Genomic DNA, 17,981 nt, shown 5'->3' with positions numbered 1-17,981 from the left:
AGGAAAGTGTCTAGTAGATTGTCACATAGGTTTCTAGTCCCACTCATTGGGCTAGAGGGATCGTCTCTGTCTGCAGAGAGGATTTCCTAGAAAATAACCAGAAACAAATTTTAAGCCCATCATAGCCAGCTCTTGCACCATTATGAAAATTCCCATAACCCCAATGACGCAGCACCTTGACATTGACCTTGTAGATGGTTCGACATAGGCCATGGGTGTGAAGCCATGAAAGCTAGATAGCCACAGGCTTATTTTCATAACAACCAGAAACAAAAATTTCAAACCCCTCATAGCCATCTCCAGCACCATTATGACAATTCCCATACGCCGGGTGATGCAGCACCTCAACAACGACCTCATAGATGCTTGGGTGACGCAGCACCTTGACGACGACCTCACAGACGCTTTGACACAGGCCATGGTTGCAAAGCCCCAAAAGCCAACCAACCACAGGCCCATTTGCATAACAACTAAAAATGAAAATTCTGAGCCTATCATAGCCATCTCCAACACCATTATGACCATTCCCATACCTCGGGTGACAACACCTCAACAACAACCTCGCAAACGCTTCGACATAGGCCATGGGTGCGAAGCCCCAAAAGCTAGCCAATTAAGTCAGTACCATAAACCATACTAAAGAATACCCTAAAAGTAAAACATAAACTGATAGCAACCCAATCCCAAACCCCCTGGTCTTCGAACCAAGCCAAACTGCAACATTCCCTAGGGTTAACACACCTTCCCTAAAGCCCAATTAACCTCATTCGAGAGAGGAGAATTTCATATATAATAGAAACCATGGTGATTCTGGTGAGGATAAAATCCTGCTCCCAAACTACCGGCACCAAACACTTCAACTAGCCCAATTTACACTTGCCACCAAACTGAAAACTTAACAAAATAACTTTGTCTCTTTCCACTGTGATGATACCCTTATGCATGCAGAGAGCAGCCGCACCAATCGCCTCAAGCATGTGGGGGGTGGTGGTGGTGTACCTCGACGTACTTGACATTAACACTGCCTTGATGGGGTCGCCCTCCGACTCGCACCCCGATTGAGAGTTTTTTATAAATAACTTTAGTTTTAGTTTTTTATCAATGTTAATTGTTTATATATTTTTGTATACGGGTAAATTATATCAATTTTGTATACATAGACACACTAAGTAACATGTGAAGATCTAAGTCAAGTCTCGTTTGGAGGCTAAGTAAGTCAAATCTCATTTGTAGACTCCAGGATTAATGGACCAATATCTGTCTCCTTTGTGGACCAATATCATTTCAATGTGCCTTGGTCTTCATAAATCAAGCCTCCTTTGTACCATAAATTCATCTAATCAATCGAGTCCGAATTGTTTGAATGAGGTGGCCCCTTGGTTCATTGTTATAGAAAATCGCAAAAACTTAGGAAAAGAACATGTCTTTTGCGTATTGAAAACTATTAATCATTATTATTGTTTAGTACATCACTTTTGTGTATATAAAATAACTATTATTATCCTTCAGCTGGGCAGTATAACGCATATAACGCATTAGGTAATTGCGTTGAACCCAAATATGTTTTGATTTAGTTAAACTATATATATATATATATATATATATATATATATATATATATATATATATATATATATATATATCGATATATATCTTATAAAAAAATAGTTTTCCTATTTCTTATTATTGGTCGATAATTTGAACATTTTATTGCATAATATACTTTAAATTCTAATTTTGTAATCATTAATTTTTATTAATGATGATGATGATGATGATGATGATGGTTAATGTCCACTGATCAGACCTAAAGAAACGAATTATTTAGTTTGATTTAAGATTTTATTCCTATGATCAAAAAGCTAGGAGAGAAGCCTCCCGAGTTCACTGTAATTTTGACAACGTAAAAGGCTAGGAAGGTTAGTATTGCAACAAAGATTTTGAAACTAAGATCTAATTTGGTTGTATGAGGGGAACTCTAAGAGGAAGTGATTTTCATCCTCGGTGTTTGTATTCTCACAGAGATGGCAGAACCTTTCCATCCATGGTGTTTTAGGAACTGCCCAACGACCCGTTTCACTATGGAGCTCATGAGAGTTCGTTCTAATCTTGGCTATATTAATTTTTTTCTTTGAGCTAGTTAAAACAGAGAGATACTTTTGATCTTCTAGGGTGGGGTTGATGACCTCCTTATAATATCTTAATTTTCTTTTAGCTGCTAAATATTTCTCACACCACATTTTTTCTTTGAACTTATAAGTAACAATATTTTTAATGTTATTAATGTTTTACAATGCAACATTCTCGTCGATCTCCCAATGTTTAATCAGGCCCTGGTGTCTTTATACCAACCTCATTTGAGGCTTAAGTGGTTTTGGCTGGAATTTAAAGCTAGCTTAGGAAGTCTATGGTCTCCTACGTTATTGAGTTTGTGCTTGTACAACAGAAGCCTAGTCATATCTAGGCTCTCGATAGGGGAAATACCCATTTCTATAAGGAGAATAGGATAGGGCGTGTTGCTTTTAATTCCGAGGTTATACGTTATAAAACGCTTCTGGATTTGATCAATCTTTCTCTAGGATTCTCTAGAGATGCTACAACCCCAAACCTCACATCCATATAAGATAAACAGAGTGACTAAAGTTTCAAAGATGAACTTCTTTCTATCCCACATTACGAGGTTTGTCGTTTTACAATTATTTTCAAAACCAAAATAACCTTTCCATCCCCCATTAATCATTTTCTCAATGCTATAGTTCCAGTTGAGCTTGTGATGAATATCAATTCCTAGGTACTTGTAGGAAGACACTTCCTCCAAATTACTATTGTCATACATAAAATTAGCGTAAGTGTCCTTCTTGGATTTGATAATCATAACTTTTGTTTTGTCAGTGTTAACAATCATACCCATGGTAGAGCAGAAATCCTTAAGAAGTATAAGTTGCTTATGGTAGAGAAGAAATGTAATGTACTCATTCCTGTCATATTAATATTTTTTATAAATTAATAACTAAATTAGAGAAAATTAGTTAAATATTTTAATTCAAATTTTAATAAATAAATAAAAATCATTTTTTAGGTTAAATTATAAATTCAAATTTTAATAAAATAAAACATATTCATTTTTATAAATTAAATAATAAATCAGTATTATTATTATTTTTTCAAATATATATTAATTTTATTTTTTTTAAATATATGTATTTTTATAAGCTAATAATTATATTAAAAGATTTCTTTATTGAATATTTTAGTTCAATTTTTAAGAAATAAAATATATAATTCTTGGCTTGGAGAGACAACTTTGATTTGGATAACTAATAATGTAATTTAAATGTGAATGCAACCATAATGTAGTTCAAATGTAGATGCGAGCATAACATATTATAGTTTTTTAAAGCCATGTTTGCATAAGCACTGAAATCTTCAGGGTTGCTTTTTAATTGCACAGACGAAAATTTCACCAACCAGTAAAATTCAAATTGATAGAATTCTAACCCTTAAAACTAATTTGAATTCAATGTTTTTACTTTAATTTAACTATCTTTAAATTAAAGAGCATAAGTCGCTCCTATATATAACGCTAATTTATTTATTATTTTAATATCAAAATTATCGTTTTAGACCTGGCACGTCGAATTCTGTAATCTAAATTTGAGCAGTTTTCAAAACTGATCGAGGTGTATTCTCAGATTTAATATGTTTCACTTATTTGAGCTCTGTTCTTTCAATTGAAAAGCGCCTTTGAGAGACTCCTTTCTATAATAAAGTATTTAACACTTACGCAGTGTTTATAACTTATCTCTTCACATGCAACCATCTTAGCGGTTGAGGGTAGTTATATATAGGTATGTTTTTTAAAACTGTTCAATTTTTACATTCATGTATTTGAGTAATTCATTATGAATTATATAAGTTGATTATATAAGTTGTTTCTCAATTTTATTTTTAATTTATTAATTTTATAAATAATGTTAATTTTAGTTTTTTATTAATGTTAATGGTTTATATATTATTGTATAGGTGTAAATTGTATTAATTTTGATTTTTTTTTGTTAAAGGGTAAATTGTAAATAACTTTTATTATATTTTTTTTAATATTGAAGTAATAGTTGATAAAAAATTTCAAATTTTAGAGCTTAAAATTCAATTTTAAGACTAGAAGCTCAATGTAAGAATCTAGATACTTCAAAATCTTATAATAAATAAAGAAAAGATAAAAGTGAGATCAATAAATCTAAGGCAATGTTATGATAGAATTTTAATCCCTTATAGATTTGACATCCATCCAAATCATTTGCACAAAACCTTTTGTTATTATGTCTCTTGGAGCTCTTCTATGTGTAAAACAGAAAACAAAAGACAATGAATAACCAAAGTTGTAAGTGAGAATAGGAAATTCATAAGATGTCTTCATGAAATACATCCACATGCCTACATCTTAGTATCAATTAAAAAAAAAGACATATGTAGCAAAACATTAGAAAATCAATAATATAAACATATTCAAGTTAGAATGCTTGATTCTTAATGTAAAACTCTACATAACTAAATTAAAAATGGTTTTCTAATAGGAAAAACCACAAACTCAAATTAGAATGCATGTTTAATCATGAAAATATGACATATCCATATGAGAAGTTTGTTTAAATAGATATGTTGAGATATGATCAAGGTAATTATAAGGAAGGTTTGGTCATTCCATAGAACTTGTTTTTCATAAAGAAGATTGGAGATGGAAATGAGAAAAAATGTAATGAGCAAGGTAATATTTTTAGTGACCAAATAATTAAAAAAACTACTCTTTCTTTTATAAAGAATTCTATAAACATTTTTCCATTTTTAAAAATTAAATTATACAATAATTATTGTTTTCATATTTTTCTATATTCTCTTATAATAATAATGGTTGTTTCTTATAATTATTTAAACAATACCTATTATTATTATTATGTTTAGTTATTACTTGCCCATCAAATATATTGTCACAAAATATATTAATTCCTCTATTCATAATTCAACAATCAAATATATTGCAATACAATATATTAACTGTTGTATCAATGATCAAGCAACAACACTCTTTGGGATAAAATAGGGTACTGTGTTTGTGTGGTACAACCTGGATTCCGTAGATATAGGGGTTATTGCAGATGGACGATTTCAACGCCGTTACGCCGTCGTTGTTGGAGGAGTCTCGTTTGGGGGCTATCTATGTTAAATCTCATTTGTACCCAATAATATTACTAATTAATAAAATCAAGTAAGCCATTGTGTACCCTCGAGTCAATATCATTCCAGTTTTGTCAATTCTCCTTTGCACAATAAAATTATTTTAACGAATGGGCAATCAATCTTTTATTATTTGAATAAAGTGGCCCACATGAAAAGTACATGCCTTTACAGCTCAGAACGAAAGGGCTATATCTCAATTTAAAGACTTAAATGTATTTTAATTAATTTTTTAATATTGATCAGTTAAGGTTTTTCCGGTAGGAAAATAAAAAATAATTTTGAATTTTATTTATGCTTTAAATATTAGATCTTCTATCCAGTCATGTTTTAGAAATTTCAAACGGGAAAATTTATTTACATGTTAGAATTTTAAGTGGTATATATTAAGTAGTACATTTAAGGTTTATGAATATTATAATTTTAAAAATTTAATATGATTATTTATTTACATTTTATATTTAAATTACGTGGAGGAAATTTAATAATTTAGGGAATTTAATTTAATTATTTATTTTTTCATTTCATAAATTTTATTCTCAAATATAATGGAATTATAGTTTAATCATTCAAATAAGTGCAATGAGATTTTTTTAAATATAATCAAACTACTATGTCATTTTATGAATATCATTTCCATTTTTAATATAAGAAAATCAACAACAATTATTTAAAATCTCCAACAACACAAATTTTCATTAAAAAATATAATTTACAAAAATCTTTTGCCATAAAAATTATAGGCCTAATGGTTAGTCAAGCATGAACGAATACTACTTATTTCCATTGAATTTCTAGTAATAAAGAATTATACCTACATCAAGAATCAATTTTGACACCTAGTATTTATTGTCCTCCCTTCATATTATGTGTGCATAAAAAAGACACGAATACATTATTCATAATTGCAAGCAAAAGTGAAGTACCTAGGGAATACAAACAAGTACCCAGGGAATACAAACAGGTGGAGTAAGAAGTAAAAAGATCTACCAATATAATAGATACCATTTTTAAATCCAATAAACAAGAAAATGAAAAACTAATTCAAACTAAAATATTTATAAAATTTAAAAAATCCAAAACTCGAAAACAAAAATATAATTTCAATAAATATATAATACATAATTACATGAACTCCGTAACAATAAAATTCTATTCTCCATAACTCCATGAACTACAAAGAGTCTCGTTTGGAGGCTAAGTAAGTAAGTCAAATCTCATTTGTAGTCGACAGAGTTAATGTCTCCTTTGTGGATCAACATCATTTCAATGTGCGTTAGTCTTCATAAATCAAGTCTCCTTTGTAGGCTAAATTCATGTCAATCAATCAAGTCCGAATTGTTTGAATGAGGTGGCCCCCTTGGTTCGTTGTTATAGAAAATCGCAAAAGCTTAGGAAAAGAACATGGCTTTTGGGTATGGAAAAATATTTATTATTATTATTGTTCAGAACATGTATATAAAAAATACCCAAAATGATTTATTATTATTATTTAGTACATGACTTTATTTTATTTTTAATAGACAAGATATGATTTTTAATGTTTTTTTGAATTTAAAAATATTTATTATTTATTAGGATGATGGTGTTAAAATTGTCATTTTATGCCGGCAATTCTCCAAGTCGTCTTACGAATTATATAATCTAAATCTAATCAGTTTTCAAAACTCATCAACGTGTATTCTGGGATTTAATACGTTTCACAGTTTTCAAAACTCATCAACTTGTATTCTGGGATTTAATATGTTTCACTTATTTGAGCTCTGTTTTTTCAATTGAAAAGTGTATGGGTAAATTGTAAATAACTTTTATTATAATTTTTTTTAATATTGAAGTAATGGTCGATAAATCTTTCAAAGTCTAGAACCTGAAATTCAAGTTTAAGAGCTGAAGTTCAATTGAAGAATCTAGATACTTCAAAATCTACATTTATAATAAATGAAGAAAAAATAAAAGTGAGATCAATAAATCTAAGGCAATGCCATGATAGAATTTTAATCCCTTATCATCCCAATGCTGGCTAGATTTGATATCCATCCAAATCATTTGCACAAAACCTTTGTGTTATTATGTCTCTTGAAACTCTTCTATGTGTAAAACAAGAAAACAAAATACAATCAATAACCAAAGTTGGAAGTGAGAATAGGAAATTCATAAGATGTCTTCATAAAATGTATACGCATGCCTACATCTTATTATCAATTAAAAAAAAGACATATGTAGAAAAACATTAGTAAATTAATAATAGTAACATATTCAAATTAGAATACTTGATTTTTAATGCAAAACTCTACCTAACTAAATTAAAAATGGTTTTCTAATATGAAAAACCACAACCACAAACTCAAACTCAAATTAGAATGCATGTTTAATCATGAAAATATGACATATCCATATGAGAAGTTTGTTTAAATGGATATGTTGAGATATGATCGATGTGATCATAGGGAGGGTTTCGTCATTCCATGGAACTTGTTTATCGTAAAGGAGATTGGAAATAAGACCGGATAGAACGAGTAAGGTAATTTTTTTAGTGATGGAATAGTTAAAAAAATACTATAAACAATTTTTCATTTTTAGAAATTATTACTAAAAATGAAATTATAATAATGGTTGTTGTTTTCATAACATGTATTGTTTGAATTTTTCTATGTTCTCTTATAATAGTAATCGTTGTTTCTTATAATTACTTAAACAATGTCAATTATTATTGTTTATTATTATTATGTTTGGTTATTACTTTCCAATCAAATATATTAATTTCTGTATGCATTAATGATCCAACAATCAAATATATTGCAATAAAATATATTAGCTCTTGTAATCTATGAGCAAACAACAACACTCATTAGAAATGAAAAATGGTTATTCCACACTTCTTTATTTACTTATTCTAATCAAAGCACTCTCTTAAAACATCTTACTACTTTTTAGGTAAATAAAAAGTTTGGAGGTAATGTGATATAAAGTTTATAAAGAGGAATCCTCTCTATATTACATAGAGAGATAGGTTGGTGGGTTATTGGGCTAGAGGCACTCTACAAACCAGTATAGGTAGATGTGTAGGTGTAAAGGTAGATGTGTAGGTATAATGTAAGTATGTGTACAAATTCAAATGTCAGCTCAATTAAAGTTGTGGGTTATTGCGCCAGAGCTAGATGTGTAGCTCTACAACCCACTATAGGTAGATGTTTAGGTGTAAAGGTAGATGTACCAAGTATAGGTAGATGTGTAGTTGTACAACCCAATATAGGTAGATGTTTATGTGTAGCCGTACAACCCAGTATAGGTAGATGTTTAGGTGTAAAGGTAGATGTACCCAGTATAGGTAGATGTGTAGCTCTACAACCCAATATAGGTAGATGTTTATGTTATAGGTAGATGTTTATGTGTAGCTCTACAACCCAGTATAAGTAGATGTTTAGGTGTAAAGGTAGATGTGTAGGTGTAAATATGTAAAAAAAATTAAATGTTAGCTCAATTGGAAAGTTAAAAAAATAGTAGAAAGTTAAAAGTAATGTAGAGACGAGTGTAAACATTTAAATGTTCCCTCAATTAATAATGAAAAGTTAAAATATATTTTCAAGACAATGATTTTATGGCATCATTTTTTCAATTTCTAATTTGTTCAAGCAACCACTAACTAAGTCTTCTTAGATAGAAACTTTCATTATCCGATAACTTTTTATCATGATCATAATTCTCTTGTTCTAATGTGTGATTGCACTATTCATATCCTATAACTTTTTAATTTGTCTAATTAATTTTTTATTATAATCTTTTAAATGATTAATGTTTATCATTAATTTCTAATAAACTTGTCCAATTTCTTTTTTAAATCTATTTTTCTTATATAATTTATATTTCTTTTATTTCTTTTTTTCCTAATTTATGTAGCCTGCACCTGTTAAATTTTTTAAATAAAAATTGATATTCTCTACATTAAAATAATAAATAAAAAGTTAAAATTAATATAAACCTTCCCTCAATTCATAACGATAAGTTAAAATAATAAATAAAAAGTTAAAAGTAATATAAACCTAGTAAGTATGGGGGATGAGTGTAAACATTTAAATGTTAGCCAATTAATAATAAAAAGTTAAAAGTAATAAAAATAATAAAACTCAATTTGTTATATTTTTATTTTGTGTTTATTAAGAAAATAAATAAAAACTTAGATAAAAAAATATCATAATATACATATCACATTAAAAAATATAACATGTAAGTAGCTATAAATTAAGATCCATTTTAAGTTATAAGTTAAAATAATGATTCCATAACCATATTTAAATTGAATTAACAAGAACATAAAAACATAATACTAACAATAAACTTACAATATGACAAGATACTTAATGATGGATATTCACCCCCACTTTACCATGGATATTATTAACTTGTGAATAGGCTTTGTTACAATACCATGGGCCAATACCATGTCTTATGAATACCACATGCGCAAAATCCATAACTTATTTCGCAATTAAAATATGTTATAATAATATGACAAGATTTTTAACCATGGATACTTACCCCAATTTTACCATGTATATTATTAATCTATAAATAGCCTTTGCTACAATACTATAGGCATCAATACCACATGCCCAAAGAACATAACTTATTTCATAAACAATATATTTTATAAATATTTTATTTTAATTTAATTTTATAACATTTTTTTAAAATAATATAAAAGAAAATCATCGATCGGGGGTGCGATATAGATCATTGTCCCTCTCTGGACGAGAACAAATCATTGTCCCTTTCTCTGGATGAGAACAGATCATTGTCCCTCTCTGGACTCTCGTCATACGTGAAATGATGGCTGAACATATGATTTCAACCTCGGAGGTAGAACTTAACCAACAAACACAGAATGAAGTGCATATAGAAGATTGGTGAGTCCTTGTTCTAGATCGAGGCTTATAAAGTATAAACAAACGGTTCATATTTACTAGTTGATGAAGAGTATTTTGGCCCAAGCTATTATGAACTCTACAGGTTCCATTAAGTCTAATCCAGGTTTCTAAGAAATTCAAAATTAATTTCAACTGGTCAAATTTCAAATCCAGCCACAAAATTTTTTTCTTGGCTGTATTGAGAAGCACATTATGTGCCTTCCTCAATCAGAACTACCAGGATCTAGTTCCAAGGACCCAGCCCGGGTGGAATCCTTTAATGAGTAGTAGTTGGAAACTCATTTATTTGTTTAATTTTTTGATGTATATGTTGGTTAGCAATACTTATATAGATTGTTAGGTGAAAACTAGTTTACAGACATTCATTCATATAAGGCTATGTTTGACAAAGTTAAGTTACTAAGATTTTGGATGGCATACAATGTGGTTCGATGGTCAACAAAACTAGTTTCCCAATAGACAGATTAGGACCACTAAATGTATTTCATGGATGTAACCTGCTTTTTGAAAATGAATGAATGAAAATTATTCAAGGAACTACATTCATTTTATACATTTAAAACTGTAATTTAAATAATATTTTATAATTACAATGTCAGGTAAAATTGTATTGAATTGAAAAATTAAATTTGTTTTTTAGTAAGAATTTATCATAAATTTTTTTACAAAACTATAATTTATTGTTGTTTAAATTAAGTTTTTGAATACCTAATATGTTAAATTGTATAGATTACATACTTCAAATAAATAAAAAGTCGTGAATTCAACAAAAATTATATAACGCATAACTCTAGAGATTTAAATTATATTTTAGTTAAAATTCACGGAATTAAATTTCCTTCAATTTGAATTTTCGTTTGAGAGGCAGATGGAATTTGAAATTAAGTGAACAGTGGTCAAACATGGAGGCCGCTGTACTTTGACAGTTAAGTTGGAAATGAAACTGTGGACGAAAGTCAAAACCCGTGTTCTCGAAAGAAGAGGAATCCGAGAAATAAGATAACAAATTATACGTAACGTCTCTTACATGTGAGCGACAAATTGCATAGACTGAGGCTGTGTAACCAACTAGGCGAAGGAGATAAATAGCGAAGGGGAGGGCTTCGCTAGGGCGGTGTGTGAAGATAAGCAGAGCCGTCCATACTATCGAAAGAGAAGAGGGTGAGGCAGAGGCAAGGGCAGGGAAAGCAGTATGTCGGTCCTCTATGTATTCTCTGTGGTGGTGGTGATCATGGTGTCGATGTGGGTGGGCATGTGCCACCACCTCCGCCGCAAACGGCTGCAATTGATATCATCTCTGGATCCCGTGAGAGATGCATTGGCGGTGTGCAGGATGACTTATTTCGTGGAGTTCCCTTTTCTGAGCAAAAAGGCGCTGGAATTCGCTCTTTTCAAGACCTTCGCCATACCCACCATCTCAAAGGTTCTCGTTGCCACTCGCCAGTTCTCTCCGCCTAACGTCATCAAGCGCTACGACGACACCCACATCATTGTGGAAGAGCTCCTCAGCAGCCACGTCGATAGCCTACGTGGCTCCTTCGCTCTCCGCCGCCTCAACTTCATTCACAGCCACTACAACATCTCCAACCAGGATTACCTCTACACGCTCTCCACTTTCATCTTGGAGCCCAATCGGTTTGCAGCCAGGTAAATGCATCCTCTTTCCCTTGCCCATTTTTCCGGCCCCATCATTTGAGATGTAGGCTAAATAAATTAATGTGTTTAAATCTTCGCAGGTTCGGTTACCGGAATTGGACGGAAAATGAGACGACGGCGAACTTTGTGATGTGGCGCAGCATCGGCATCCGAATGGGCATTAAAGACATCCCCGAGACGGTGGAGGAAATGGAGCGATTCAGCCTCCAGTACGAAGCCGACAACATGGTGTTTGCCCGTTCCAACAGAACGGTAGCCGATGGCACGCTGGATCTTTTGCTGTCCATCGTGCCGGCTTGCCTCCGTCCCACAGCCAGATTAATCGTATATGGCGTGCTCGAGGAGAGGCTGATTGATGCGATGAGATATCCACGTCAGCCCTACTGGTTCATTTCCATGGTTACTGGCACCCTTCACCTCTGCCTCGGGACTTTTGTGGGATGGTTTCTCCCTCCGAGACCGCTGACGTGGTCAACAGAGAGGATTTCAATGGAGGTTGAGGATGAGGAAGAGGAGAAGGAACGGGAAAAGGTGCATAAATTGAGATACTCAGAGTACAAGCCGGAGAGTTATCCCGATGGTTACCGGATGGATGGGTTGGGGTATGCCCCGATCGGACAGCTGGGCACCGCGTTCAGCGGAGACATCCCCTGCCCTTTCTTCTCTTCCTTTTCTCACCGGAAGAAGGTGGCTTGATATATTATGATCTAGTAAGATTCTATGAATATGAATAAGGGGAGTTTAGTCCTTGAATTTAATGATAACCATAACCTCTCAAAAACCTGCCAAAGATGTTGTAATTAGAACAGCAAAAGTATTATAATGGTACAACTAAAGTTTGATCTACTACGTTGCCTAAACGAATGCAACTAGTACCCTAGCTTGAAAAAAAAATTTGGTTAGATGACTTGTTACTTTAAAAGTTAAAACAGTAATATTTTTATTTATATATGTTCAAAAAATATGTTGTAAAATAAAAATCTTAATTGATTTCGATTTTTATGGTGGTTCACACTGGCCAGTCAAGTTTGGCATTGGTTTGAAAAAGGATAGAAGTATTCCGTTGATGTGATTTTAAATTTAGTTTTATTAAATATTTAAAGGAATCAAATTTTAATAATGATGAAATATAATTTAAAATTGATATAATTGTTGTCAATTTATTATGTTGGAAAAATGTAGTTTAATTTTAATAATGATTATTATAATTTATAATTGGCGATGGTGAAATAAAATTTAATATTGATATAATTTTTGATAATATGAAAATATCAAATTAAAGTGAGTTTAAATTTATTTTAATGTTATTTTTATGAAACCATTCTTCGTCAGATTAATAATGAAAAATAATTTAAAATTGTTCAAGGTCTTGGATACCAAACTTATTACAAACCAAAATATATAATTTAAAATTGATAAAATGGAATATAATTAAAATTGATATATTAAATATTTAATAAAGTTAAATCTGACGTGATTGGCTTGACTGTCTTTAATTGTGTGTGTTGAGCATAACGAAGCAAGGCCGAAGGCGGATAAAGGGCCGAAAGTGTGCAAAGTCGATCGTACACGTGTCGTGTGACCCGTTGGTGTTAAGCAATGTATTTTGCGAAGCGACCCCCGAGTAATTGAACTTCGATCGGATGCGGGTATCCAATCCCGCCGCTGGGATGCCCAGCTGATTCCTGGGCCGTGACAAAAGAATGGCCTGATAGAAAGTAATTTAAAATTGATAATAATAAAATATAATTTAAAATTGATCTAATTGTAATTAAAATATATTAGAAATAATGTCATGAGAAAATGTAATTTAAAATTGATAATAACTAAATACAATTTAAAATTGATATAATTATAATTAACATATATTAGAAATAATGTCAATTTTATATGACTTCATATTTATTTTAATCTTGTTTCTATCAAATATTTAGAAGAATCGAAATCTTAATAATAATAATAATAGAAAATTAGCATCTAGAATTAGCTCAATTGGTCAAGGTCTCGTTGCTAAAGCACCTCACAATTAAAAGGTCTCTAACTAATTTGACTAGAAATAATGAAAATCTATGATTTAAACTTTATATTAAAAATTTCCATCACCTTTAAATTAATTTCTATAATATTCTTATTATATAATTACATTTATTAATTTTAGAGGTGGTTTTCATAATTTGTTTAAGAGAAATATGTAATTCTTATTACACTTAGATACAATTGACAAATATTATTTAAAAAAAATCAAGCTAAAAATTATTAATAAAATATCTAAATATCTATATTAAATAAAATATTTTTATATCAATTATATATGTGAATAAGAGATTTTAGAAGGAATCTAGGATGTAAGCTCAGAGAGGATTATATATATATATATATATATATATATATATATATATATATATATATATCATTTCACCCTATAAGTTGTTTGAAGCTACTACATATTAATGTTCACATTAAATTCATGGTAGATAAGCATCTCCCACACATATATTTGGCTAAACTATAAAATGAGAATTATAATATAATGCCAATCCTAGAATGTTCTAGATCATACCAATATCTAGGCTCTAGTATTTATTTCAATCAAAATGCGAGCCATTCCTTAATTGTTTTGTCTCGTAGTGATGCCTCATATTTTAGTATTTAATTTTATTTCAATCAAATCTCATTAGTGAGATACTGGACCCAATTCAATCTCACTTGACATTGCATAAAAAGGGCATACACTACATGCCATGCACTCTCTCTTATTTATGATAGCTCAGATCTGTTAAAGAGAGCTTTTGTTTGGCTTGCATGACATCCAATTGTGTCGTCAGGGTCCCTAGGATATCAGTCTTGAAATCTTCTAGTAGATTGCCGATTTCAACTCGTGTAATGCTTCCTCCTAAGGCTTTGTTGTCTCTGGTGATCACATCACATCCGGTTGGTTTCATCCTTGCACTGCCTCTGGAACACTTGATGCACAATTGTATAATATTTTCATAATCCTCTTGATAAATATCACCCTTCCCCATTAAATTTAGTGTTTCTACCCATTGGTCTTTCATACCTTTGATCATCGTAGTTTTATGAACTTCAGGAGGTAAATTTGCATAAAAAGATCTTTGCAGAAGATATTGAAAACATTCTACACATTCTTCAAGAGTCTCATTAGTCTTAGCTACCATTTGAAAGATTTCATCCTTCAGTTCTCTAATTCAGTAATAATCTTGGTATTTTTTTAAAAAAGTTGTTTTCATTTGGTCCCAGTCATTAATGGTACCTCCACCAAGCCCCATAAACCAATGCATAGTTTCTCCCTTCAGAGTAGAGGGGAACATTTTTAGCTTCTGGGGGTTGGTAGTGTAATCATATCCCCTACATAAAACATCGAATTCGAAAAGGGATGCATCAAGATCCTCTGAAGTTAGCCCATGGAAGGTAGGAGTATTCTGTAATGGAATGGCTTTCATGGGAACATTGACAGCTATATCAATAATAGGGTATTGTAATGTAGACGTCTAAGGCTATCGCGGATTATTAGCCATTTGGGCAAAAATATGCCAATATTCTTCAAGGATTTCTGGCGCTGGAACCATGTTCCTGGGGGGCTAGAACAAACCTTTAAGATGATTTTAACAATACTACCTTGGTCCGGAATATTGGGTGTCCTCTATTCAACTACTACTTCAGGAGATTTGGGCTCTGATGATTTAATCTTTTCAGCACTACCTGTTTCTCCTTCTCCTTCACGGAGATTGCAAGAATTCCCTTCTTGTAAAGGGCTAAACGGAAAATTTTCAGTGTTCTGAAAACTTTGTTTAGGCCCTATAGTCTTGTTGTGAATCTCAGCGTTAGTTGTAGATGGTGATCCTGCAGCCTGAATGGTTACAATAGGATTTCTTGTAGAAACAATTCAGGGTCCTACTGATGACTAAGACTCAGCTTTCCTTATGATTTCGTTGATGAAGGTTGATCGTCCAAGTGGCACTGATTCCTTATATTTTTCAGATCTGGGCAAAGGAATTAAATCTTTTTCTACTCTTTTCTTCTTAGTCATTCACTCAGAAATTCAAACATTTATTTCTACATTAATTCCTATGCAATTTTACTGAAAAGCAGGCACAGGAGCAAGCACTTTACTTGCTCGTACACAGGTTCTTACCTTCCGTTTTTAATACCTAGTTCTTTCATAGCAAACAAACATCCATTCCTACACAATTGTGCTCAAAAGCGGGTGAGGGAGCAAGCACTTTACTTACTCGTACTTAGGTTGTTACCTTCTGTTTTTAATACCCAGTTCTTTCGCAGCACACAAACATAAAACACACATCACCTTTTGTGAAATGGAAACACTCTCCCCGGCAACAGCGCCAAAATGTTGGGCGCAAATAAGGTGTCTTTTAGAACTCTTAAATGCCTCACATTAATTATCAACCTAGGCAAGTCTTTTCGTTTCAAGAGTGTACACAATATGTGCAAGTGATGGCAATCATTATATCTATAGACAATAATGCTTTAAGATATCTTATTAATTTCAATATAAGAGTAAACAGATCAAACCATAAACATCAAGCTTATAACTTCAAGGAAATTAACTTATTCAAACATCAAAACTCAATCTTAATCAAAACCAAACTCAATCTTAAAAAACTCTAATTGAAATTACATCAACCGAGTGCATAGTAACAATAACAGAGTTCTTTCAGCTGAATCTAAACTTCTGCATAAAAGTGATAAACCTGATTTAACCAATAACACTCTGGCTTTTAATTAACAAGAAATGATTCTTACCTACTAAAGAAATCAATCTACGACATAAATAAATGGAACCAAAAGAGCCCCAAGGGATAGCTCAATTGGTCGAGTTCCCGTTGCTAAGTACTTTCCCAGTTGGGAGGTCACGGGGTCAAATCTCCTCGACGCCCTCGGGGTTAGGCCTGTTAAGTTTGGTCGACGGGCAGATCCCTTCGGGTGGAATGTCCCCGATATTTCCCGTGGATGTAGCGACCACTCAGTGATCGTGAACCACAACTTAAAAAAAATAAAATAAATGGAACCAATCAACAGGAATAAGAATTAATGCAATGAATACACAAACTCAACATTAGTGAAAGTAATCCAATCATAAAGCTATAAAACAGAGTAATTAAACTTGCAGTAAAAGAAAGGTAAACTATAAGACAGGGAACAACAGTGAAATCCACCAGTGACCGGGCCCAAGCCGCCAATGATTACTGCTTGATTACACCATAATATCGCGAATGAATAGCAACACAAATTATATGTTATTCATCAAATTCAAATGTCATTACAGCACGATGTGTTCCTCAGAATAACATTCTATGTATTAGAATTACAACTGAGGTGAAAAGCAAAAATTTAAGTCCCCTATTCTATTCGTCTTTCCCCTCTTATAGTCAAAGAGGAAAAGAGATAAATGCGATTCCTCAGGATCAGGAGATCCTGAGGAATTCACAACCAAATGCTATTATCAGATAATATTTCATCTTGCGCTAATCCTCTAGATTCGCTTCTCGATTTGACTGCACAAGACGCGCATTGTTTCCTTTGTTTAGCCTCTGTTGTTCAATAGTTTGAACAACAGTTGTTCCATTCGCCAATTTCTGCATAGCAATGAAAGTTAGTTTTGACAGCTAAATCGCATCAAAAGCAGTTTCGTTCACCTATTATCGAAATTCTATCAAAACCTTATTACATCATGGCACAAATGCATAAAAAGGAGGAAAGAGATAGTGTAATCAAGAGTAAATTTATACCTGTTTCACGGCCCAACAATGGGAAACACCACGAATGGTTTGTAGCATCATTAACTCTGCATCTACGGAACACGCTACCGCAACAGAGGCTAAGCACTCAGGCCGAGGCCTTGGAGGTCACGATGAGATTACACGAGACCCCAATACAAGATCCCAACTTGAGAGTTCAACAGATTCACGCGCAGTTGAAAAACTTGTGCCTTGAGATGCAGAGTTTGAAATAAGACATGACAACCTGCCTAGAGATGCGCGATGAGGTATGGTGCGTAAAATGCAAGGGCCAGGGGCATGACAAGGACCATTGCCCGGTGTTCGCGAATTACCTTGCGGGAGGAGGGCTAATGCCATTAAGACCGGAGGCAAAAGCAGGACCGAGCACGGCGCCTGCACTATGGTGCAC

General features: G+C 32.2%; 1 protein-coding gene across 1 annotated transcript; it reads left to right on the top strand.

The window, feature by feature from the left end:
- Positions 1–11,198: 11,198 nt before the first annotated feature.
- LOC149174241 (ER-bound oxygenase mpaB-like) lies at positions 11,199–12,933 on the top strand. The gene is made up of 2 exons (XM_089419251.1): positions 11,199–11,804; positions 11,894–12,933. Exons 1-2 carry the CDS (start codon positions 11,350–11,352, stop codon positions 12,507–12,509), a joined length of 1,071 nt encoding a protein of 356 aa, XP_089275377.1. The 5' UTR covers positions 11,199–11,349; the 3' UTR covers positions 12,510–12,933.
- The last annotated feature ends 5,048 nt before the right edge of the window (positions 12,934–17,981 follow it).

This window comes from Pinus tabuliformis, chromosome 4_1 (genome assembly GCF_031772625.1).
Source record: "Pinus tabuliformis cultivar Carrire ecotype Pingquan chromosome 4_1, CPIR1, whole genome shotgun sequence".
NCBI classification, from domain to species: Eukaryota; Viridiplantae; Streptophyta; class Pinopsida; order Pinales; family Pinaceae; genus Pinus; species Pinus tabuliformis.
This window is presented reverse-complemented; position numbering and strand designations above follow the sequence as displayed.